This window comes from Thermobia domestica, chromosome 1, assembly GCF_964235325.1.
Source record: "Thermobia domestica chromosome 1, izTheDome1.hap1.1, whole genome shotgun sequence".
Taxonomy (NCBI): Eukaryota; Metazoa; Arthropoda; class Insecta; order Zygentoma; family Lepismatidae; genus Thermobia; species Thermobia domestica.
The window spans coordinates 138,198,652-138,226,320 of record NC_137454.1 but is presented as its reverse complement, the minus strand read 5'-3'; the positions used below and the strand labels follow the sequence as shown (position 1 = coordinate 138,226,320).

General features: G+C 35.0%; 1 protein-coding gene across 3 annotated transcripts in view; it reads left to right on the top strand.

Moving 5' to 3' along the window:
• The window catches only part of LOC145689537 (ectonucleoside triphosphate diphosphohydrolase 1-like), a 367,616-nt gene that overhangs the window by 326,493 nt on the left and 13,454 nt on the right, over positions 1-27,669 (top strand). For 2 of the 3 annotated variants that reach the window (XM_081763715.1, XM_081763720.1), the window contains 2 exons: positions 12,217-12,335; positions 15,057-15,256. In XM_081763715.1, the coding sequence (XP_081619841.1) occupies positions 12,217-12,335; positions 15,057-15,256 (319 nt within the window). Of the gene's footprint in view, positions 1-12,216; positions 12,336-15,056; positions 15,304-27,669 lie in introns of all 3 variants that reach the window. The other variant, XM_081763726.1, reaches the window with a different exon arrangement.

The following is a 27,669-nucleotide window of genomic DNA, read 5'->3' as shown; positions in this document are numbered from 1 at the left end:
GGCTTTTAAGCTCTCGCCTAAAAACTATAATTTATCTTTTTATAACTAACAGTATTAACATATTTCTGTTTATGTTTTCGACATCAGGATTGTCTGTCAAGCCTTTTAACCTTGCGGGGATTTGATGTAGATAGAATCACTTACGTATTACGTAATCCGATCCTTTTCTACCAATTAAGTGCCGAAGTTTTCCAGATAGCTCGCCACTTGTTTTTGTCTTGTGCCAAATTCTTAAATCTATCCCATGGAATTCTGTCTCTCTTGGATGTCTCTTCTATAGCCCTTTTCAAATATTTGTCTTAGCCTACCCCTTTTTCTTTTCTTCCCTGAAACTCCTGATCTTGCTTCCAACATTTGTTTCGGAAATTTTCCTCTTTCATCTCGATGATGTGCCGACTTTCAATGTTTACCTGATGGTTTGATTCCTAATTGAGCTGAGCGAAGCGAAGCTCTTATACTCGGGTTAGCCGTTTGGTTGTCCGCGAACTCCTCCTAGACCGTTTGGGCGATCTCAACCAAACTTAGCACGCTGATAGAGTATGTCGTGCTGAGTGACAACATAGGTCGAAATAAAAAATCCGGTGTACCATCGAGGAATAATCACCGAAAAACGCTTACTCCTAGACCGTTTGGCCGATCTCAACCAAACTTAGCACGCTGATAGAGTATGTCGTGCTGAGTGACAACATAGGTTGAAATCAAAAATCCGATGTACCATCGAGGAATAATCACCGAAAAACGCTTCCTGATTACGTAGTTTAAGCTCGCTCAGCTCATTTCATTGCAATCGGGTATATCCATTGCATTCCTAGTTGTATCTTTCTTTGTTTACCTGCAGCCCTTCTCATTTCTACTGCCTGTAGTTTCTTTCTCTCTCTCTCTCTCTCTCATTTAGTACCCATGACTCACATCCATAGTTTAAGTGTAGAGACATATAGTGATCGGGTAGACTGCTGTTTTTGTTTCCTGGCTTCTTTCTTGTCTGGGAATCCTCTGTTAATGGCGTTGTAATGTCTGTATTTGTTATTCTGTATTTCAGTTTTTTTAGCCCGCAGGTATTCGAATTTGTTGACTTATTGTAGCTTTTCTCCCCATAGGTACATTATACATAGTTTATTTGCCCTGCTGACGCTCATTACCTTTATTTTTCTCTTTATTTATCATCATATTTCTTTTACTCAATTTGTGGTTAATGGTGTCCAAATTTCTTTGTAGATTAACTTGTGTATTTTCAAAAATAACTCTCCAATAACTATACAACTATTGTGTACAATAAGTTGTGATATTTTTATGAGATTGAGGTTCCAGTTTCCTGGTTGGATTTTCCTAGTTTTCAACTGTATTTCTTTGATGATGATGTCCATTAAGATTATGAAATGGTATGTGAGGCGATAGTATGTCTTCTTGTCTTAACTCCTGTCGAGGCCCTGAATCCTTTGGAGCGATTGTTATTTGTTTGCACTTTTTGTACAAATGCCCTTCCGCTCTTTCCATTTTCATTCTCCTTATTGTCCTTATTTGTTCTTCTTTTGTAATGTTTTGATTCTTCGTTTCTGTGATATCTTGTGAGTTTACTGTATCATCTTTCTTCTCTTCCTGTTCTTGTTTGTTTGTTTCTATTTATGTGCCAAATTCTTCCCATTTCTCTTTCTCAGCTTCTCTGATCTTTATTGTAACTTTATCTCTTTGTTCTCTGTTATCTACAAAAGTTTCTAAAGCTCCTTCTAGAAGTTTCTCCATCTTTTACTTTCTTCTTCTCCACTTCGGCCTTAATTTCCGGTGTGCAACAAGATGTTGCTTTCATTTTTGTTTCCTTCGAATATGTTCCACACACGTTCCGCTGCTGATATTAACGTATTTTTTTCTCGTATTTCATAGTATTTCTAAGCTCTTTTGCGAACGATACTGCTTTTCCAATTCTGTATCGACTGTCTTCTGAAATTCTTTTCTCTCTATCTCCATTTATGTTTTCTTTTATTTTGTTTCCGCTTTATTTTCCTCTCCTCTCGGAAGTACCGTGTCTAAATTTACCAGTTTATAATCGCTGTCTATTTCGGAACCTCGTTCAGCTCGAGTGTCTCTCACATATTTCTTCATCTTTCTTGGGATTATCATGTCGTCTGTGATTGATTCTTCTTTTACTTCATTCCTCCCTTGTGAATTTATAAATGTCTTCATGTATTTAGAATGTTATAATGAAGTCGTTTAGTAGGCAAAAATCCAATAATCTCCTTCCGTTACTATTAATATTTCTTCCCCTTATGCTCCTGATATTCCATACTATTCGTCGAGTTTGGGTTTCCCAATTTCTGCATTCATGTCTCCTAGCAGAAGTGGTCAAGTCTATGTTTTCAATAGTTCTTTGCAGTATTTCGTGGAACTCTTCTTTTTATCTTCTGCATCATCTGTACCTGGAGCATACCTAATTACTAATGTGATGTTTTCCTTGTTTTCTTCTGTGCTTAATGTTATTGTCATTATTCTTTCGTTGATAAGCTGCTATACCGTGATGCGTTGTTTGATTCTTGTGGAGCATGCATGCTACTCTTTCTCGTGCTCGTTTCTTTTTTTCTTCTTTTCGACTTCGCTGTGTAATATAACAAAGTTGTCTATTTTCTCCACCCTTGTTCCTTTCTCCTTTTTTTTTCTATCAGAACTAGATATCTTACTTTTGATTTTTTATTTATTTCCTTGGCTAATTTCATTCCTTTCCGTCGAGATCGTTCACATTCCATGTGTATTGAATGCAATACCTTGCCCTCGCCAATACGTTGTAATTTTGATTCGTTCGGTTTGCTCCCTTCTGTTTCTTTTAACCCTTTGGAGTACCACTTGATGCGATGGAGATAGTTCCCTAATTGATAGACGATAGAAGCCCATACATGCACCAAAACCTGTATTCTTGGTTCCACTTGTTATTGGAAAGACCACTGAATATAATGTAATGGTTTTCTCCGTGATACAATCATTGTTCAATGACGTCAGAGGGAAGGGAAAATTTCTGCTGCCTTATTATTTTTACTTTATTGTTGTTTCGTCACATCATAACCCCTATAGTAAAGCGTAGGTATCTCTCTGCGTGTTCGTAAGGCTGTATGATGGATTGTTCGATATGGAAATGAATACATGGCTTTCCAGCAAACCTTTCCCTCCTTTCCTCCTTTCTATTCTCTTCATTCCTCCTTTCATTTGACTAATATCGATTGACAATAGAAGCTATTTCATTCACCAATTATTTTACTTCCTCTTTTTGGAAGGTATACTGAAAATATCACAAGCCCTTACGTAGCCTGGGTACGAAGAGTGGGGCTATGAAGTCACAGGTAAAGGGTGAACAAGCATGTTGCTTCCATGTGATTTTCACTTGATATATTTTACATAATATTTTTCCCAATTTGTATACATTTTGCATATTCAACAGGATCGGGAAATATTTTTCCCACGTCACTATTTAGGGCATGCATATTATTTGGGAAAAACATTATCAATAGCCGAACATATTTTTAAGGTACATTAAGGGTTGCGTACTGTCACCCGGGGCCAAGGGGCGCCAAACTTGCAAAGAGGGATTTTTCTTGGAGAAATTTCCTGAATTTCGCAGAACTTCCCTTTCCTCATACGTCATGGTGGCATATGTATGACGGCATTGAAAGGTATTCTTTATTATGAGGAGAATGACGTACTAACCATGAAATTCAGATGGATAGTAGTCTGTCCAAAAAAAAAAAAAAAAATATATATATATATATATATATATATATATATATATATATATATATATATATATGTCTTATTTTTTTCTCAATTTGTATACGATATTTTGTATGTTCATCAGGATTGGGAAATATTTTTCCAGTTCACTATTCCGGATATGGGCGTGGTATTTGGAGCAAACATCGCCAATACCTAAACGTATTTTTAAGGGTATATTAGGGTTGCGTACTCTCATCCGGGGCCGATCTGCGCCAAACTTGTAAAGATAGATGTTTTTTCAGGAATTTTTTCCAAATTCCTCCAAATTTCCCATTCTTCGTACATTATACGGTCATGTGCTATGTTGCATTTGAAACCATGCTTTATTCTGAAAAGAATGACGCACTAACCATGAAATTCGGACGAACACTGTTGAAGCAATAGCTGTTTAAATAAAGGTCTCAAAAATTGCTTGAAAATCCCCATACTCCAAAGGGTTAATAGTTAAGGAATTCAACTGAGCCGGGGATTGGCCTTGCCTGTGCTTATACTTGTTGCAGAATGGATCGACAGGAGTAAGCGTCTCAAGCCAGTCGCTGCTGAGTTTTTGGTTTCTTTCATTTAGCGTCGTTATTTAAGTGCAGTTTTCAGTTAAATATAAACAATAAGTAAGTATTATTGTAGTGTTATACTCGAAACGGCTGCTGAGATCATTCTATTTATGAAGATTATGAGTATGTTTAATACGTGAAATTTGCTGTAAGTTTTTGTGTTTTAAGTTCTATCGTTGCGTACGCAGCTAAATGTCAGTGACATTAATGTGAAAGATAGTATAATTCGCGTATGGAATAAATATTATAATAAATCAAAAGAGCGCATTTAATAATCAAAAGAGCATAATGTTGAATGAAAGTAACTTTGTAATAATAATTGATACGGTTAGCCCGCATAAAGTAATATTAGATACACAGTGCGGCATTTGAAATCGAGACTGGAGCCGTAGAACATAGATGTGAGTGAACATAGAAAGTTTCTTACGTTGGACCATTCAAAGTACGACTCCCTGCATTCATACATCGTTGCACCCTTGCTGTCACTGCATAGAAAGATTGCTGGAAGTCCTTTTGTGAAATACTGTTGAAAGCCCTTGTTATAGCCCTCTTGATGGCCGTTACATGATCAAAGTACGAACCTTTGAGTGTAGACTTGAATTTAGGAAATAAACAATAATCGCACGGGCTAGATGTGGTGAATAGGAAGGGTGGGACAATACACAAATTCGCTTTTGGAACAAAAGATCATGCACAATCAATTCCTTATGACTGCATTATTATGGAGCAGACGTCACTGAACATCACCCCGATATTTGGGCCTCACACGTGTGATACGTTCCATTAACCCACTTCAGTACCTTAAGGTAAAATAAGACATTAACTGTCTGTCCTGTAAGCGCAAATTCCTTATGCACAATGGCCTTATTATTGTAAAAAGACAATGAGCAAAAGCTTGATTTTGGATTTTGATTAGCGCAGTTTTTTTCTTATGGAGAGTTACGAGACTTCCACTCTGCAGTCTGTTTTGTCGACGGGTCATATTGAAAAATCCATATCTCATTCCCAGTAACGGTGTTCAGGAGGAAGTTCCTTTTGGCGGTAGTAATCAGTTTTGTGCAGTGATCAACCTTGTCCCTTTGTTGGTTATTTGCTAAGGAATGAGGCACGAAACGAGCATAGACCTTCCTCTTGTTGAGATCTTGGGTTATTTTTTGCCGCACAGTTTCCTGATTCACGTGTAACTCCTTAGCAGGAATTCTCAGTGTCGCATTTCGGCCTTCTTTGATATTTCGTCCTCACTTTCTTCACCAATTTCTGTATTCTTACTGCCCTTACTGCACCCAGATGTTCGTCGTCTTCAATTGACTTCCGTCCTTCCCTGAAACGCCTGTGCCATGTAAATACGCGCACACGAAATAAACAAGTGGTCTCATGCACTTGTTGAACATTTGATCGGTTTCTGTAGTAGTATTACTCAGACGCGCACAAAACTTTGATATTTGCTCTTTGTTCCATGCTGAACTCAAGACACCACATAACAGCACCTGTCCACATTCACCATGCTCACACACTTAACCGTCAGTCAATATCCATGCAGTTAATATCAGTTACACATGAAACATTCCTCTTCGTTTGCACTATACTCATTTCCACAGCTACGCCATGTGTTAAAAAAAAAAAAAAAAAAAAAAAAATCAGTGTCGATTTCAAATTGCTGCATTGTGTATATATAGTTTAATAATTATGTAGTATGTGTATAATATTCACACTCTTGTTGTAGAATCGTGAATGTAATTTACTTTTATCATTTCTTTTGACAATTTTAACATATTATAATATTTTCATCTTGAAGTTAAGGATGCTATGTTTCCTTGTTGGATCTAGTTACTATTTTGAGTAATGTTGTGGTAATTGTTCGCATTCATTAAACTTTACGCGTCTAGATGTTCCTAATATAACATAATACTGTAGATATCCGCTCTACATGTATCTATCGTGCGCGGCTGATATTGTGAGTTTAGAAGCTGGGAGATAGTTGTATTATTGTATTTATTCTTCATTCAAATAAAAAATGTGATAAACTTATAGTCACTTTAAGTCCCTCAAATCATAGTACCACTTTATTAACTCAAAACTGGATTAAACAGACAATCAATAACTAACATGCAGATGGCGACTCAGTAACTAGAAGATTCACTTCCTTTATAACTAGTCATGATCGTATATTCCTGACAATAGGTCGCTAATAAAACTCCAACTGACCAAAGCAGTATATATATTTTAAGAGTATATATCTGTGTTACGGTTTCGGCTATGTAACATATCCTCAGACACATTATGAGAAAAATATCCAATTTTGACAGCATATATACAAGCTTATATACGCCAACTTTCTCTTTACAAAACGTAAGCTTTTAATTGGTTCTAAAAAGTAAATTTTTAATTAGATGTTGTCACATTCTATTTCTGCGCACCTCTTTATAACCTAATTCTCTATGTTGAAGGCTGTAAAGCTGATATGAGAGAATAATGTATGTATGATTGGTGAAAAATTGGTGAGGATAAAAGAGAAGCTAAGCATAGATTCGAGACTGAGCTCGGTACTAGCAGAGATCGTAAAAGTAAAAGGAGGAGGAGGACAAAATCTCTTCAAGTTTTGTAGATATGTAGATAATTGCCTTGGAATGTGGAAAGAAACTAAGAGACAGTTGGAGAAATTTGTTAAAACAACTGAGGACGAAGAAAAAGGGATTAGGCTAGAAATGGAAATAGAAAAAGAGGAAAATCAACTTCATGGTCATGACTATAGAGAAAATAGAAGGAAAATTTGAGACGAGGTGGTGCAGGAAACAATGCGATGCCGGGATATACTGCCACAAGAGGAGTGACGTAGACAGAGGGACAAAAAGAATTTTATATAGAACATGAGAAAGAGGATAGAAATGATAGATAGCTGCAAAGAAAGAAAGAAGGAAAGAAGACATAAAAGTACTATGCCAGTTATTAAAGAGAAACGGATAAAGAAGACTAAGATTTAAAAGAAAGGAAAAGAGGAAGAAGCAGAGAAAGAAGGAAAAAGATGGTTTGAAATTGAAAGTTTACGTGAGAAAACGGAGGTCCTGAAAATCCTGTTGAGGAAGGAAGGGATTAAAACTTACAGAAAAGGAAGAAAGATAATAATAGACTTAGTGAGAGAGAAAGGAAAGAAGAAATGGAAATAAGATCAGAAGAGGAAGGGGTAGTATACCAGGTTAATTGTAAAGAGTGCGATAAGAAGTACATGAGAGAAACAGGATAAAGGATAAAACAACATAAGGGCGATGCCACACTAAAAAGAGAGAAGAATGCAATATATAAACACAATAAAGAAACGGGACATGAGATAGAGTGGGAAGGAATAAAAGGATTAGAAAGGGAAGAAAGGAATGCGATAAGAAAGTGGAAAGAAGTCCAGTGGATTAAGAAATATGGGAGGGAGAAATTGATGAATTGGTCTAGTGGACTTGTGATACATGACAGGTTTCCCACATTCTGGAAAATCAGGGAAATGAAAACATGTCAGGGAAAGTAAGGGAAATCATACATTTTGCGTAAAATGTCATGGAAAGTCAGGGAACGTAAATATGCAAGTGTAACATTATTTTTTTCAATCTAACATTGTTTTCTCTCTATCAGTTGTACAGATTGGCATGTGTAGAGTACAGTGACACACCATGTACAGTATTACACCATTCCCATGGTGACAGTGGTGCAGTGTTGCTGTTTCGTACTGAAGGAGTGAGGTACTGTATGTGTGTGTGTGACAGAGAGGGTTATAATTGATCATGTAAAAGCAGGAATCAAAGTATGACTTGTCATCTTCGTGAACATCAGTTTTAAGACAGAAAAACTACTGAAAAAACTTATAGCATCAGATAAACTAGTCTTCAAGCTCGACTGTCGAAACTTTTTGCTGGGCACAATCAAGAAGATTGTGGAAAGGATCCCTCTGAAGTACAAACTGGTACTTACTCTGTCAACTTTGGATCCCAGGCTACAAAAGAGTAATCCAGAACTTGCTCAGACTAGGATGAAACACATCCTACAAACTCTGCATGAGAATAACAGAATATCTGATTCTGTAGCTGAGAAAGCAAAGTGTCAATTTATGTCTTTCTGTACTGAAATTCAGGAGTCTCATGACTTCAGAGAATACGAAAAGATGGACAGCATCAGGTTAGATGACTTCTTTGCAAAGGTAATGTCCAAGAAACAAGAATATTCTGATTTGTGGAGTGTTGTGAAAGTGTTTAATTTCATCCCACGGCAATGTCTCCGTGGAGAGGGGTTCTTAGTCAATAAGACACTTATTGTAGAAAACCAAATCGAAGATTCTCTGGTAGCACAAGCGGGTGCATGATGCAATTATGTACTACAGAGATGTAGAATATGTTTCTGTTAATCAAAGATGCTTCTCTCAGTTCGTTCATCTCTGAGAAGCTATGATGAATACTTAAACAGAAACGAATCAAAAGTTAAGAGGAAAGCAAAAAAAAAAAAAAAAAAAAAAAAAAAAAAAAAAAAAAAAAAAAAAAGAAAACAAACTAAGTTAAGAAATTGGAAGCAAAGACGAAACAAATGAAATTGTGTTACAAACAAGAACAAGACGCTCTCATAGAACAAATTCAAGAACTGAATGCAAAACAAAATTCTGTTTAAAAAATGTAAATGTGAGGATTAACGTGTCTCAGAGTTGGCAGTATTAGGACTGATAGTGGGCCACGGTGGCTCAATGGTAGAGCGTTCGCCTCTGGTTTATGAGGTCCTTGGTTCGAACTCAGCTCGCGCCAGGTGAACTTTGTAGTGGGCAAACACCGTGTGCGTGGGTTTTCTCGAGGTTCTCTCGTTTCCTGTCACTTTCTTCGTTCCACAATTTCATTTATTTCTCATCATCATCGTCTCCTTTAGCCTAGACAGCATGATCGTGGAGCGTAAAGCTTAAAGATTTCATTTCATTTCATTTTAGGACTGATAGTAATAGATTTCAGGGAGGGTTGGCAATATATCTTGACTGCATGTTATATTGCTTTTTTGTTTTTTCAAGCAAAAAAAAAAAAAAAAAAAATGTCTAATTTGCAATGTCAAGGTATTTGGTACTGTATTATATGTATATATATATTATTATATACTTACATGATAAATTTTGTATAAATAATAATAAAGTCACATTGAACATAACAAGTATGTAAATGGTAATTAAAGGAGTGTGTTGGACAGGTATGAGGATGGAAGATCCATTAAAAAATATGTGATAGAACTTGCTCCATATCTTCCCATTTATATTCAAGAATTTATGTCAGGGAAAACAAGAATTTGTGTCACGGAATGTCAGGGAAATCGATCTTCAATTTTTTGTGCGAGCCCTGCATGAATTATGGGAAAAGATGATAGACAAAATAGAAAGAAGGAATTAAAAGATTAACAGGAGTTATTAGGACAGCTGTACAATGGAAAACAGCAGATGGACAATAGTGATCAGAAGGTGTAAGTGATAAACATCTAATTAAGAGTTTAGTTCTTAAACGCTTCATAACAGGTGTAAAAAGTTACAAATAGGTGTGCAAAAAGAGAAGGTGACATCTAATTAAAAATGTACTTTTTAGAACCAATTAAAAGTTTACGTATTGTAAAGAAAAAGTTGGTGTGTCTTGCATTCAGATTGTATATAAGCTGTCAAAATTGGATATTTCTCTCATAATATGTCTGAGGATATGTTACATAGCCGAAACCGTAACACAGATACATACTCTTAAAATATACTGCTTTGGTCAGTTGGAGTTTTATTAGCAATCTTGAACTTTCCAAAGCTGCAATAAATAATTTACAAGACAGTAGGTTGTTACTAATATTGAATTATGTGTTCGAGCTCCTTCCGTAAATTAATAAATTAAGTAAATAAATAAAAAAATAAAAATAAAAAAAAAACAATTATGTCAATCTAAAATCCTTAATGTATCTCAACAGTGAACATAGCACAAATATGTACCCAAATCTGTCAATTCAATGACAGACAACTGTGTGTGTGTGTGTGTGTGTAAAAAAAAAAAAAAAAAAAAAAAAAATTAAAAGTACGTGCATCTTATGTGCATGTTACGTGCATGTTATGGCTTCATGCCGTAACATTTGTGTCTCCCAACATCATCGTTGATTTTTTTTTTTTTTTTTTTTAAATTCTGTTTTGGATTGCTTTCTTCAATTCTTATGGGAGAATAACTCATTTTCCAAGAAATCCATCTTCTTAATTTGATCCTTTATTATTGAAATGACAAACTTCATATTCGTCATTCTTTTAGGAATTTTATGATTGTATCCGTACAATCAAATGCATCTGCTTCTTAGAGTCTTTTTTTTTAACTGTGATAGGTCTCTAAGTTCTGTTGCATTCTTTTTATCAGTAAATATTTTTTTTTCTTACACCATACCTCACTGTTGTCTCAGATTGTAGCAAACTGGTAGTTGATACAGAACTATTCCTGTCTTCTTGGGCGACTATATATGTATTGGAGTTTGGCAAGCCTTTTATATTCTATTGTTTTTTTTTTTTTTTTTTTCTTAGATCTGTTCTTTGATTTCTTAGAATGCGTTTCATCCTCATCAGCTTCCTTACAATCTACTTTAAGAATCGCTGTACGTAGTAGGTTAGGTTGAGTTTCATAATTGGTATCAACAAGTCAAATTCAAAAATACAGTTCTTAATAATGTAGACATCAATAATTTCGTACACCAACATTTATGATTAATCTTTTCTATTGAAATGAATGAATAGGATTTATGGGGAATGTTTTAATGTGTATAATTTTAATTTAATAGTGTCTATTTGAAACTTCCCAAACACTGACTCATGACTAGGCATTGACAAATGTGAAACAGGTACATACCTTCAGCTTATTAGTGCAGTCTTGATGAGCGATATAATACACATTAATAACAAGGTGTTCCTCCTGATCGGTCTTGCGGTGCTGCTACTCTGACTTTGTAAAAGTCCAGTAGTTTTGATACTCGACTCGAGGCGAGGTTATGGAACTTCCTGTACTCGTAGTGAAATACGTTAAAGACGTGTAACTCTGAAATCCCCTTTTGTCATCATATTTATCAATGCATAATCTTATACATTGAATTGCGAAAGCTAGCTGACTTCAATGCTTGGCAACGATTTCAAAGACAGAATTACATAGCAGTTTTGCAGACAAAGAATTCATTAATTAATCACAATTTAACAGGTTTTGAAATGTCCATCATTTCCTTTCGCTGTTCGTTGAATGTCCTTTGGAGAACATTGAACTAAAAGCACAATCACGGACAAAGTTTAACAATGATATCGATGAGCGTCCGTGACAATACATAATAAATAACATGAATTAAATATGAAAACTTCCCTATGGTTGCCCAAATTATCTTCTGCGGACTCTAATTCTACCATTTTTTCTTCTAATGTTGTTCCTCTTTTTTTATTCACCATCTCTGATACCATCACTGCAGTCCTATCTAGGATTAAAGGAATAAATTTTCCACAGCAGAAATAGATATCATTATTATTATCATTTTAAGGTTTATATTTTTGTGTGTTTATACAGCATCCACTTTCCGTAGAATTCGATGAGTTTACAACATTCTTCTACTGAGAAGAATGAGACGCAATCAGAGTCCAGCAGTAGTGTCTTCTGTGCTTGTTACGATATGTCATATCATTCTTGGCTATACGGTCAACGATTTCTGTTTGTGAGAGTCCTAAGTTTGATTCTTGATGAAAGACAATATGGTTCAAATTCCAGTTCAACTTTTTCGTAAACCACGTTAAACTCCAAATAAACAAAACCACAACCTATGTTTTATACTAGTATATAAAAACATTTCAAAATGAAAATTTGTAAATTTTTTATGTAACTAATAATCAAAATGTAGTGATCAATTAACATTTTTCGTTATACAGGATTTTCACCGAAGTTTAGGCGGAACATTTGTTTCCAAGCGATGTACCATTACACTCTTCTTGTTGAAGGCTACAATTTCACTGGTACTTGGTGGAAGAATATAAGATACGCTAGTGCTGTAAGTATAAACTGCATTTCTTTTTATCTGTTAATTGGGGCGTTCCATTTGTTAGTTTCTTTTTTATACTTCTCTGCATTCCTCGGAAATTCATTTAAAAATCATCGTTGTGGTATTTGCTCCGAAACAATAACTTCTGTACCTTTAATATATTATTATTTAACTTGATTTTATTCATACTCTGTAAAATACACTGGTGAAGGACGAAAGTAAGTTTCGCATGCTATCACTCCTAAGTGACGTAGATTGGCGAAACTTCAACCATACATAGAAAGTAGTGCTACTGTATGACACAGGAAACAACAGAAACACTTAATTAAAAGAACAGACATTACACTTTGATACAGAGTCAATAATTTATACTGAAAGTATTGCGATTCATGATGTTTCCTCTAAACTCACAGAAGGAGTGAAATTGTCCTTAAAATTGTGTGTGGTCACTACTACGGATAACGGTGCGTACGTGACACTGTGCTTCCATGGTGCTCTTGTTGTTGTATGAAGTTCCATTCCTCCACTAGCGCTGTTGACAACTGTTGAATAGTCCTTGATACAACTGGACGTGCTGCAAGATGTGGCCCATAATATCCAAACATGCTTGATAGTTTCAAGTGGGAGGATCGGGTAGGTCAGTCCATTCACCAAATATCCTCTGATTCCAAGAGCTCCACCACATGTACTGTTCGATGCGAACACCGATTATCATCCATAAAGAAATTGAGGCCGACTACAACTCTGAAAAAACGCACGTGGGGAAATGAGTACAGTGTTACGAAAACGTTGACCAGTGAGTGGATCGCGTTCAAAAATTAGGAGATCGGTATGCTCATGCAACATTATGCCTTTCCACATAAGAATACGCGACCACGTGGGGAAATGAGTACAGTGTTACGAAAACGTTGACCAGTGAGTGTATCGCGTTCAAAAATTGGGAGATCGGTATGCTCATGCAACATTATGCCTTTCCACATAAGAATACGCAACCACGTTGGGAAATGAGTACAGTGTTACGAAAACGTTGACCAGTGAGTGTATCGCGTTCAAAAATTGGGAGATCGGTATGCTCATGCAACATTATGCCTTTCCACGTAAGAATACTGATTATATTCGACAGTATTTCCCGGTTCATTGTGTATTCCTACCGGTCGCTAGATGAGTATACATCCAGAATCACTACTCAGACGGAATTTGCTCTCATCAGAGAAGAGAACGCAACCCCACTGCTCTGCGGTTTAAGTCCTGATTTCTTAGGACCAACACAAACAGTGCTGCCGACATGCGGGTGTCAACGGAGCACAATGTAATTTCCGTAGGGCAAATAGATCACCTACATGCACTCGACGTATCACTACAGTTTTCTACACTACAGTTTGCAATTTCACTCGCTGTTTGACATTGGTCCCTTCTTGCCTGTTACCCAATGTAACGCGGTCGTTCTCTGCTATAGTTGACCGTGGTGGACCATCACCTCTCCTTCTCACAGCATTGCTTGTGGTTCGAACATGCACGTGAAACAATGCTGTGGACAATACCAAACTCCTGCTATACTTGTCAATTTCGTCCTTCTTCCAGTTTCCCCTATGATTCTTCCCCATGTTAAGTCATCTGACACTACAATACACCTTAAAAACTCTCTAACACACACACACACACACACACACTGTCTCGTCCCTTTCACTCGACTGCTTCATGTTGAGGAGCAGACCCATTCAGCGCTATGGCCACGCTGACGTCACGTTGTGCAATATCTTGCTCCATATGCACATCAAAGTAACCATGAGTAACCCGTGGCAACATCTGCCGGGCTTTCATTCATTTGCATCGACTACGCAATTTTATGTTGCTTTATCTGTCTCGTCCTGAAGTTCTGCACACCAGTGTATAATGTAGATAGGTTTGTAATAAATAATAATAAAGTACTAAAAATAGGTGAATAAGAAATGGTATTCATTCAAATTACATTCAAAAGATGATAAATACATGAGTTTTTGGTGCGGTAAAAATTATGATATCAACGATTGATTTATTATACTGAGAGTCAATTGAATAGAATGACCGTTTTTCTCTGTAGATTTAAGAATAAAATTTGTTCCTTTGAGGATAATATAGAGCGGTAAGTCATTATTTGAACGCACGATTTAGAATGATAAGAAATTATTTGAATGCACAATATAGAACAAGAGGACATTCAAATACAAGTTTGATTGCAGGTTATTGAGAACTTTACAATTATCGAAGTTCACAATTCAAAAATCATCATTCAGGTTTAAAATAGTTTTTAAGGGATCATTCAGACAGAATTTTCAAAACAACAGTATCGTCGTCATCACGATTGAAATATTTTGATTCTCGATTTACATTTCTTTTTATTAAAACAAATCACGGTATTTTCGTTGACCTAAAACCAGACAGAATTAACGTGAAGTGACAAATAGTGTGAAGGCATCTTCTTAAATTTAAAACAAATTAAAATTTATTAAATCAAAACTAATGCATTCTATATGCACGAAAAGAAGTAAGTTCAATAATGTGTTTTGTAATCAAAAATATATTTACGTTGTAGTTTTGTATCTAGTACAGAATTACTATTAGGTATATATATATGCATTTACAGACTGTTTATAATTGAATTGTGCATGTTATTAATCACTAATTACTTAGATAATGAACTTCATATATTTTTCCTTATCATAACAAGTAATTAAAAATCTTTCCTTTTAGATCAACAAAGAAGAACTAGGTTGGGCTTTAGGTTTTATGATCAATGCCACAAACGTGATCCCAGAGGAACAGCCAGTAGAAAGAATATCTTTAGTTGTGTTCATTCTTCTGGTGATATTGTTCATAGCGTTCTTGGCAGTCGCCGTGCTCTTCGGTATCCATGCTATGAGATTGAGGAGGACAGGTGCTACCTATCAAAGGTTGTCATATGGAACGATGGATCCCTAATTCTTGTCTTCTTTGTTCGGTATGCAGCATCTGTTGTAGGTTGTCTTGTGTAGCTTTCTGTTACATGGTTAGTGCATGCATTATGTGTGGTTAATTTCAGGAATTTAATTTTAATTTAAGTAGACATATAACGTTTAGAACTTATAACATATTTTGGGTCTTAATTATTTGATGGAAGCTACTTATAATGACGTAGATATGGCTTTGTTTACTAAAAGATACTACAAAAAACATTGGGAATTAAAAGTAATTCACTGGACGATCTGGAAGTTAGAGTAGATAAAATTAAATAGAACGAAATTATAATGTAACTTGTTTCTACTCTCTTGCTGTAGAAACACCTAATGTTTTTTTTTTTATGAAGTCAAACGGGTGATGATAATAAGAAAATAAATCCTTGTCATTTTTATTAATATTTCCTTTCAACATAAAAGAAATATATTCTTAAACACATTTTTATCAAGTAGCAAAATTTTTGTTATTCCAAATGGAGAATTCACCCATTTCTGAAAAATCACCTGTTCCGAATTTCGTTGTTCAATATTATCTTTGCTCATCCTCCCCATACACACACACACATACACACAAAAGAATGAAAACTTTCATGCATTCCTGCACGTACGTCACCAACCTTACTTAAGATAATAGGGCCTTTGATACCTACTTTTGGTGTAAATACCGAAGAATTCAGAAAATACATTCAGTCCACCGTTTACTAGTTGACATTCCTCCAGTTTCACCTACCTCCTAAAATTCATCATTATCCTATCCCTTGCATTGGAGGAGCCGAAGTGCACTATCTACCATATTAACAATAATTCCTGCTTCTGAAATTCTCAGGTTACGAGTTTACTGGTACTCGAACATACATATAATACCATTCCACCTTGGAACAATTTTTCTTGTTAAGAATCTTCCTTCCAAATTCTCGTATCGTGTTCATAAAGAGATGAAAATATTTTTATTTTCATTCAGTCTGCCAGCCTTTATTAAAATACTCATAACCTTTTTCCCCTCATAGTTTTCTTCCTGTCCCTTGTGTTTTCTCTTTGTTTCTGAGTGGTGGTAGTGATAATTGTAATTCGAGTGTTGATAACATTACATTATTATTATTGTTATTAGTAACTCTTTTTTATTTTATTTTCTTTTTTTACTACATTTGTTGTTCCTACAGGTTTCTCTGGAATGATTTTTTTTTTGCATGCCCCCCTCCTCTCTCTCTCTCTCTCTCTCTCTCTCTCTCTCTCTCTCTCTCTCTCCCCCTAGTATTCTTTCCTCCCCCGACAGCGTACTGACATCTCGCTCTGGAAACACGTTCCTACGTTCTTTCATCTTAACATTAAAATATAATGTTAGCTGCCATAGACTAACGACCGAACATCTGTCCATTTTATATGTCCCAAAAGTAGTGGATAACATGTAAGATTCTATACAATTATGCTTACTAATACATTTAAATTTTGATAAGCAGTTATTGTATTTATTATAACACAAACACCATTGTTATAGTATAACTCTAACACAAATCTTATTCAACCTACTTTCGTTCACCTTGCATATACATGGTGAGGTTTTTTTTATTATTATTATTATTATTATTATTATTATTATTATTATTATTATTATTATTATTATTATTATTATTATTATTATTATTATTATTATTATTATTATTATTACAACAGTTTTGCCGAGCCAACATAAGTTTTTTCAAATGGCATTACGTAAGATTATATATTTCAACTCTAAATCATAAACGAAAATTTACAATATCACATCTATTATCACTGTGACTGAATTTTTTTACAGAAATGTAAATGGTCACCCTTTATTGATTTTTGGGCGCTGAACACGAAACTGACAATAAAAATATGCTCCTGGCTAAGATTTACTTGTAATTACACAATTTACATGTTACATATGACGTTATAATAATGAAATTGTAAAGATAAAAATAAGAAACATTAACATAATTACGGAAATAAAAATAGCTTCTCTTATAAATGTTTGGACACTGAATATGAATATCAAAAAATAGAACGCCCCCCTGGCACACTATCGGTGTAACGGCACACTTAACATTTTGCATATAGCGCTACAGGTCAAGAACTGTATTGGTAAAAATTACCTAAAGTATCTGTTTTAGACACGCCGTCTCTTTGCTTGCTTCTTGTAAGGAACATCTGGAGCATCTCTTGGAATCATCCAGCAGAAATCAGCTAACATTGAAACTGACTATTTTCCTTTGTAATGTTGTTCCATCGCAGAAATCGCTCTCCTTGCTCGTCACTGAAAGATCCACAATTCACTGGAAAGACATCAAGGTGAAAATGGAGGAAGTGCATTTTGAATGACATATTGCACCCAAGTTTCTTGTAGACAGATAGCAATTCTTCTACTAATTCTTTGTAATTTTTGGCTCTGTGTTTACCTAAGAATCTGGTACAAACATTGTGGAAACAATGCCACGCATGGAGCTCATCAGCACTGAGAATAGATTCAAACACCTCGTCTTGCAATAACTTGCTTATTTGCGGACTAATAAAGACTCCCTGCTTAGTTTTTTCTGTACTTAGACGCGGAAACTTTTGGCACAAGTATGCCAATGCACGTTCATTCCTGTTCATGGCCTTCACAAATGCCTTCATGAGTCCTAGTTTGATGTGCAGTGGTGGTAGCACAATGCTTTATGGGTTCACGAGAGGTACATTTGAAATGATTTTTTTGCCTGGCAACAAAGCTATTCGTCGCGGCCATTCCTTTTGAGTGTAATGGACATTCTTTGCACGACTATCCTACTCACATATATAACAACTGTACTTTGTATAGCCACCCTGTAGACCAAGCAAATTTGCGATCACCACAAACTAACCACTTGTGTTCATGATATTTTCTAAGATCCAGAACGCGCTCCAACATGGGATAACTTTCTTTGCCTAGAGGTGCATAAGCAACAGGAATTGATGCTGATAGTGCTGCTAACAAGAACGTCGGAAGCTTCTGCCACAGTAACAGCACAACTGAGACGGATGGGGTAATGCATATCGAAAGTATCTTAGTGTTGGATACCAGGGTCATGATATGACGTACTTTGAATAAATGGGAAGAAAGTTATAAGGGGGTTGAAAATTTTACTTTTTTTTCCCTCGAAAAAATGCTTAGGTAAATATCATATCTAAGTACTTATATGCTTTCCAATGGATGAACAAATCATTGTGCCGTTTACAGCAATTTGATATCTCGACCCGTTCCGGAAATATGATTAACATTGGTAAAGTTTTCAATACTCCTTAATATTATGTAATAGTTAGAACTTGTAATTATAACTATCAAATAGCTATTGCTGTAATGTCATAAAAACAAAAGGGACGAGAAAGGAATACAAGGGAAAGAAAAACAATAATCATTTAAATTTTTTCCCACGAATACGATGCGGAGTTTAACCAATAAGGTAAGGAAGTAAACTAATATGGTTTTTACAGCTACCTCTTTGTTCCTTCTCTGCATCTCCTCTTCACCGTTTGATGAAGTGTTCAGCGAAGTTTTCTGGTTCTTCCCTTCCGGCTGATATATAAAATATACTGCTTTGATGAAGTATGTAGCGAAATGCCTTGTAATTTTATTTATTTTTTAGATGTTTTTACTATTTTCTCGTAAGTAATTTCCTATATACGTGTAATGAACAAAATAGTAGAAAAACTTCTGGAAGTAAAAACTTTGTGTACTAATTCGGTGTTAATTAGCTTCAGCCCACAATACAGCTTAAATTTTGGTAGGAGTAGACCTATACATTTTCTGAATTGCGGTTAATGAAAATTTTAACGTATTCTTTATGCAACACAGCGAGCAGTTCAGGTAGAGATAATGGCGGCAGAAACAGACTATGAAATCGATTTTCCAAAATAGCCCATAGATGCTCAATGAGTCCTGGAGACCAGATGGGCTACAAAATGTACTGAGCCTCATCAGCATTTTTGCAGATTATACTTGGAAGAGCCAGTGGTATGGATGATGGCATTATCGTACTGGCATATGGCATTATATTTTCACCAATGGATGTACGTGTTTACTCAAGTTTGCTTGATACACTTTTGCTGAAACTCTACAGTACCACGTGACTAGAGAGTTCCCGGATCTCGTATGGCGCCCCAGATTATAATAGAGCCGCCACCTGTCGGACTAGGAAAGTCCACATTGTCCAGTGGTAAAGAAGAGGTTAAAGATTGAATTATCGGATTAAATGATATATCTAGTCTTCCAGTATTCGCATCACATGAATAATCATTTTATGCCGAAGTGCCGAAGTTCCCGCCTCATCGTTTTGGTTAATACTGCATTGTGTAGATACCCATTGACTTCGGCATTTTTTTTTTTTTTTTCACTGTTGTGTTTAATATCCGGCGATCCTTACCTGACAGATTAGTTTTTCTGTCACTGTTCTTAGAAGCTCCTGTTCTACTGTACACTGTTTGTTTTCATGATCTTTAAATACCGCATTGCAGCAATCTTGTTTGGCCATGGGTATTCCTACTAGACAGACGCGAACAGTATGTCCATTTGCAATTTAGTAAATTTCGACATAAGTTCACTCGCCATATCAGCACAACATCCATGACCACACTGCCTATTGTTGCTGCTAGTCCACAGTCTCCATTATCTACAACAAATAAGAAAAGGTTGAATAACAGAATGTTTCAGTGTGAGCGTACCATATTTTGAAAACGTACCATATTTTCCCAGATATTTCTGCTATTTTCTGGAGATTATATATATATATATATATATATAATCAGAAAATAAAAATATAATTAATCAAACATATTTATAAAAATATTTACCTTAAAATCTTTCGCTGTCTACTTCATCAGGTAGAGAGGGTAAGGTATAGAGGAAAAAGTAAAGAAAAATGAAAGCACAAGAAGTAGCAATAGTGTTCAGATAAATGTCATATTGAAATGCAGAACCACCCATGTTGTAGATGACACGACTTTCACAGCGGACTCTGTAACGAAAACTTAACAGAATATTAGACATTTTGAGGATTATTTGTGAAGAATATGGGATGAAAATAAACTTGGAAAAAGTCTAAAGCAGTGATGGATAAAACGAAAAGAACTGTGTTAACAGTTGAAGTTGGATAGAAGAAAATAAAATGGGTGGCTAGTTTTAGGTATGTAGACATTATGTAAATGCAAATGGAGAGTTAAAACAAGATTAGGAATGCTTTAAAAAAAGCCATAAGAAGAAAGAAGAATGTATTTCACGGGTTTTGAATATGGTTACGAGAAGATTCGTCGCATGTTTCGTATGAAGTATTGTACGGGACAGAAATTTTTAGCTAAACGAACGAGGAACCAATGAGATGTTAACACGTGTTGAAGAAGTAAGTTCGTAATTAAAGAAAGAGTAATTCTTAATCAAAAGAAATATGATAGCAGAGAAATGTAGTGTATGAAAGCTTCTTAGTTTGCAACAATAACAGCAAGTCACGGAAAATTATGATGACAATAATAACCATTATTTCCGATCTGTATTCATTGGTTCAAATCTTACATTGGTTACTTTATAGATTAGTTGAAAATATACAGTTATGTTTGTTTGTTAGTACAAAACAAATGCAATTTCTCCATTTTACTTACAATTGCGATTCCTCCCGCAGAGCTTTCGTCCCTGCGGTGGAGCCTTGTTCATGGAGGTATAAAACAAGAGGAAAAACATTGAAAACATTGGGAAAAATAAAAGGGAATGGAGTCACCGGGATGAAGCAGTACGAAGAATACCTTGTTTTAACTGCAAGCCACATCGAATAATAGTGCAGCACACTGCAGAATGACAAGTTCAATTTGTGCATTGTTTTGTTCATGTAGGTGAAGTTGGCAAGTTCGCTATCAATATCCATTATAAGCCTATTGCAGATACACGATACATACGATATAGATCACACATTCATCAGTGCCGAAAGCGAATATATGGAGAAAATGTTTAAAACATACCTCATTGGAGTTAGATTTAAATGAAGAAATCGATTACTTGTTGAAACTTGGTACAATGAATGGATATCCTATTTCCACTTTCTTGAGTTGGTAAATCAAGTTGAAAGGAATACACATTTCGAAGACCTGAAACCGAGACCTGACAGTGGGTTGGAATACCTATATTCCCCAGATTGACAACTGCATTAAATAAAATTTTTGTGCAGTTAAGTTTTCGCAGAGTGTTGAAACCTCGAAAACTTTGGAAAATAATATATACTTCAATTTAAGAGCTATAGCTATTACACCAACCCTAATGAAAGTCAGGTGTCTAGGAGATAAAGTACAATTGTCTAGAGGGTTATTTAGGTATGACAAAAAGAAACTTAGAAGTACGGGTCAAGAAACATTTTGAAGATGGTCAAGTAGAATACCCGGCCTTTGGAGACATTCGAAAGAAACAAAACACAGTATTGTTGTTTGAAAATTCGTTTGGAGCGAAGAATGAAGTGAAAAGACATGTTTTTGAAAATCTCCATATATTCTTAAAAAATTCAAAGCCAACGGATGATTAAGCAAGTAATGGGAGACAGTAATTAAAAAGCACATCCAATATTGACACCAAAACAAGAACCATCAACTCTTTTCCTACGTGAACAAAAAAATGTACAAATTGAGCCCTTCATTCCACAGTGCGCTCCGCCATCATTCGATATATGACTTACAAGGAAGACGATGTGTTCTTCGCACTGCTCTATCCCGGTAAGTCCATTTCTGTTTATCTTTTATTTATTTATTTATTTATTTATTTATTTATTATTATTATTATTATTATTATTATTATTATTATTATTATTATTATTATTATTATTATTATTATTATTATTATTATTATTTCCTTATGCTTATATTGCTTTTTCTCCCTTTTTACCCTCCGTAACAAAACCCATGGGGAGAGCCGAAAGCTAGGAAATGCAAAATATTTTAGGAATCACAATTGCAAGCAAGTAAAATGATGGTTAAAATTCCTGAGCGTGTTAGCATATTATCTGCAATCTCTTCCTTTCAATCTATGACAGTAATGACACGTTAATTGGGATATAGTCAATATAGATCCAAGTATGCTTACGTGAATCATGTATATGCCAGTCACGGTTGAAGAAAATCAATTTATTTACTTATAACGCACAAATACTGCATTCATATAGAATTTGGAGTCCTCGACGTATTTTATGTCATACTTTGTTGGTTATATTCTTAACGTATCAGTAAGTTCGTAGTATAAGTATATATAGAAAACCTCATAGTGCAGTAGTATTTGTACGTCAGATTTCCTGTGTTCTGTGTAAGGAAGTGGAATAATTCAATTTCTTCTGTTTCTGTAACTTGAAGATCCTATAGTAATATTTAGGTGTTTTTTTATAGCTTCCTTAAATGTTACGCCATATATGTGCTTCTCTAAGTACGTTTCTTTTGAAACACATGTATCTTCTTCCTTCCTCTTTATGCGTCGTTAAATATTAGTTAATCTTATTTTCGTATTAGTAGATAATACAATAGCAGTTTCTTCGTATTTAGAATGTTCTCATGATTGAAATTTACGTGACACTATTATGCCTATCTGTAATCTCAATTACTTTTAATTCTTAAATAAAAATAGGTATTCTTTTTAAATTATTATTTTTATCATCCTAATTAATACAAATGAAATGCTGTATTAATTCGGTTATTTATTCATAAAGTGTTCCTTTAAACACAGAAAATTTAAACCACCACCTTTAGTCTCGATACATCATTTCAGAAGTAGCTTTCACAGATTCATTTTATTTCCTTTATAATTTTTCGTTGAAAAAAGTTTGTTAACAGCATCTATCCAACTTGAGGGACTCAATTTTAACTCGGTTCCGTATGAAGTTTGAACATAGAATATTTTTAACTGAGCAATAAACTATGAGGACGTTCACTTCATGTGATCTAATAAGATTATAATCAATCTCAAATTTTAATTTGCCGAAATCCGAAAGTTTAGACTTAATGACTTAAAATTAATAATGTTCTTAGAACAATATTATAGGAAGAACTCTACGTAAATTTCGTTTTTGTACTGTTAAATCTTCAGGTATCTTACATCTCTAGTCCATGAAGTGTATATCTTTAGACGAAGTGAGTAGTTCAGTGAAAATGTACTGTATTCTTAATTGAGAGGTATCTCGTTCATGAAGAATACCATTCAAGTGAGTTCTTTTTTAGTTCTGTCAGCCACACCAAAAGTATATGGATTATGGTTGAAGTTAAAACTATCAAATGTAAGGATAAGATATGAGCAACAGCCAACGATGTCAGAAACGTTCGTTTGTAATATACTAGATTATTGTAACTTTGTACCGCCATAAACTACGAGTTTCTAATGTTCGGCTGATAAAGTTTGTCAACACCCTTCCGAGAACTTCACGAGGTTTCACGGCCTCTGTTACTGCAAAACCTTGGCAACTGTTCTTTTATGGTACAAACTGATAAAGGCATCCAGATCTTGTTTCAACTGTCCTTTGTATTCATCAGGCCATGTCATCTGTTAGGAAATGTCAGCACCTTCTAAAAGGATGTATCGTTCGTTTACGAGAGTTTGAAATGCCTAAGGACTTCCCTTCGTCAATTTTGTAAATTCGTTGTTGCTGTTTAAAACATCTTCCTATATTTAGTTAAAGAACATACGGAACATATATATTCGTATTTTCAACACTTATCTTTGTGTTCCATGACTATATTTGTATGTATCTGCTGCTATATACTGTTGCATAAAATACCAATTAGTGTTAAATAAGCTAGCTTGTGTGTCGTCATCGAATCTGCGTGAATATTGCTCTGTCAATTTTACACATTAAACACTCGTATTCTTTAAAGTTCAATGGCTATCTCAGATTTTATTTTACAGAAGTATAAACTCTTTTAAAAACTTTCGATGTTAGAAAAAATAGGGGTTTGTAAATTTGCCGTCTATCGTTGCCCGAGGAAGGGGAAAGTTTTTCCTTCGAAATATGTAGCAGAAGGTAATACACATTTATTTGGAATCAGGGAATATTGAGATGCATGTTGCTAATAAAATACTGTAGTTTCGACCGAACTGGAATTAACCATCTAAGACCCTATTCAGAGTAATTTTTAGCGTCGTATTAAGAATTTGACTAACATGTGATGCTAACTTCCGTATTTAGAAACACGTTAGTGAAGTTAGCAACGATTTATATCGAAAAAGTAATTGAGAACCTTGATTTATCTCAATGTGCTTGGGCAAACCTGCAGAAAAGCCGTTGTGACTAGCCTGTTTCGATATAAATCGTTGCCAACTTCATTAATGTGTTTCTAAATACGGTAGTTAGCATCACGTATTAGTCAAAGTTTTAATACGACGCTAAGAACGATGTGCAAATGTTCCTTATTGTGTAAGATTTACAGTTTCGTTTATTTTACTAAAGAGCAAACATAATTGAGGAGAAAATGAGCTTAACTTCATTTCTTATAAACAGAAAGTCTGATCTTCATAATAGATAGCTGGCCTTATATGTCAAAATAGGTCTGTGAAGTTGATTATATATATGAGAGTGGTCCTCGTTTTCCGACTGCCAAGATTTTTTTATCTTGCCTATAGATGCGGCTTTTTAAATATTTCAAATTTAATGGGAAGACAACAGTATGTTTCACCTTGGTTTTTCCATTATAACATGGAAAGAACATTTAATTACTGCATCTCTGAAACTAGGATAAAATGTTTCCCGAACAGAGAACTACATGTAAGGAAGACTAGATTGAAGAAAGATAAAAAAAAGTTTGAATCTGCTTCTTGGTTTACGATACTGTTTTTACCTGCCAGATTGCATTTAGGCAACCAGTAAAACATATCAAAATGTATAACTTTCAGGAACTTAATAAAATGGTAACGCAACCAAAACGACATTTGAGATATGAAGTTACAGAATTTGTGCATGTTGGAAACAATTGCAATGCCAGTTTTAAAATAATCCCAAAGTGAACATGGACTCACAAGCACTGAATATGTAAACGCATTTTCTTAATTGTAGAGTCCACTACAAGAAAACAAAAGTGGTATTTGAACAAGAAAGTCATGAAAAGTCAAAAATTGAAAATTTCCGTCTTTTTGTATTTAAAAAAAAAAATGTTGGTTTTATCGAAAAAAAAAAGTCCCTAAAATACAGTTTTTTCATCTCTAGTCTCACCCCACCCCCCCCCCCTCTTCATAAAGTAGTTCCATATCAAAACAAAGCAATCCAGAGAAAAGTTAACTCAATTGAATTCTATTTAATGGTGCCTCAAGCAACCTCATGTTTTGAATGCATCTACAACATATACAGTCCGAAAATTATATAATCAGACTGATTTTGTTTTGGAGAAAAATATCTTAGAAAGAAATGATTGTATGCTAACCAAAGACGCAACCTTTGTCTACGAACTGGCAACATTGCATCGCTGCATGCTGAGTATAACGGGAACTATGAGTCATATTCAGTCAAAAGCGGGAGACTTTGTCACGTTAGTGCCATGGAGCAACGAGCGAACACTAAATTCTGTTTTAAACTCTGCAAAAGTGCAATCGAGACGACGAAAATGATGCGACAAGGCCATGGAAATACTTGTTTGTCTCGTGCAGATATTAAAATGGTGTAAGCGATTTAAGGGTGGTGTGGAATCAACCGAAGGTGAAGCAAGACTTTGTTGTCCAATTTCAGTGCTTACAGAATGTATCATCACAAAATTGAGCGAACGTCTTATAGAAGATCGTTCTGTAACCGTAAGACTGTTCGGAGAGGAATTTGGTGTATACCGGGAAACGATTCGTCACATCTTAGTGGAAGATTTAGTTAAAAGAAAAAATCCATCTCGATTTGTGCCCCATTCGTTGTCTGACCAACAAAACAATGATCGTGTTCATTATGCAAGAGACATCCTTGAAACTGCTCAGAGAAATAGAAATTTTGTAAATTCCATTGTTGCAGGGGAGAAAACATGTTATTTTCGCTATGATTTTTTTCCAGAGGGACAAAACATCACTGCAGATTACTGTGTGAATGTTTTGGAACGTTTATGAAAAAGGATTCAAAGTGTACGGCCTGGTAACTCAGCACCAGGCAGTTGGTTCCTGCTTCATGACAGTGCGCACACTCACCGGTCAATAGCCGTACAGGAGATTCTGACCCGAAAGGAAGTGTAAATGTTCAATTGTCCTTCCTATTCGCCCGATCTATCTCCTTGTGACTATTTTCTATTTTGCAAACTCAAGTTACTGTGAATGGGGCGACTCTTTGACGATTTTCGCGACTGCCGAAGGACTGTGACATCAACTCTTTGTGACATACCGCAAACCGATATGCAGAGGTCATTCCAGTCGTTGTATCGATTCAGGAGGAATGTTCTTTAAATAAAGAACAGGTACCATTCAGTTGCCTTTTTTTCTTGTTTTTATTTCATTCAATAAAATCAGTCTGATTATATAATTGTTGGACTGTGCACAATATGAGGCAAAGGTACCTTATAAGTTTGGAAAGTCAATTATAAGTTAATAAACAGGTGTTATGAAAGTAATAACTATTAAATAATTCAAGATAAATCGGAAATAATGTAAGTTGTTAGTGGTGCAAAACATTCACAGAATGATATGTTACATGACCCCTTCCTGTTACAAATTTTGAATCTGAATCCAAGATGACTAAATTAAAGATGGCCGCTATGATGGTACTATACAGTAGTAGTTGCTGTTTTGTTTTCATTGCTCCTATCCAAGATATGGTGTTACTCCCTCTAACTGTTCCACACTTACATGGGTACTTTTGCCTCATATAGTATATTGTAAATACATTCAAAACTTGAGGTCGGTTAGGGCACCATTTAATATTATTCAATTGATCTAACTTTTCTCATGGGTTACTTTTGTTGGATATGGAACTATTTTACGGGGTGAAACTCAAGAAATCTCGGAAGTCGAAAAATAAGGACCACCTAATATATATTAGCAAACGCTCCCCCATATTTTTATATCGTTACTTACATTCTAATATGAATGTGTTAGGGTGTTATTTTGTTTCAAAATTCTCAGCATGAGTAATGTTTTAATAGGGCATTATTTTCCCATATATTTAATCTGGAAAAGGGTAAAATAGAGTTTTCATTTTTTTTTTTTTTTTTAAAAAAAGGAAAGAAATAGAAGTTTACATGTAGGATGACAAATGTTACTCTAACAAATTTTGTATGAAGCATGACACTACTATAAAATGTTTAATTAATTTACTAATGTATTAATTTAATTACTAAATTTTACTGCTCAGTTTTAGTTTGTTCTATTAAGATTTTTCAATATTTAAATAGTACTGAAATGCACTTATTTGCTTCATGTGACTATAGTA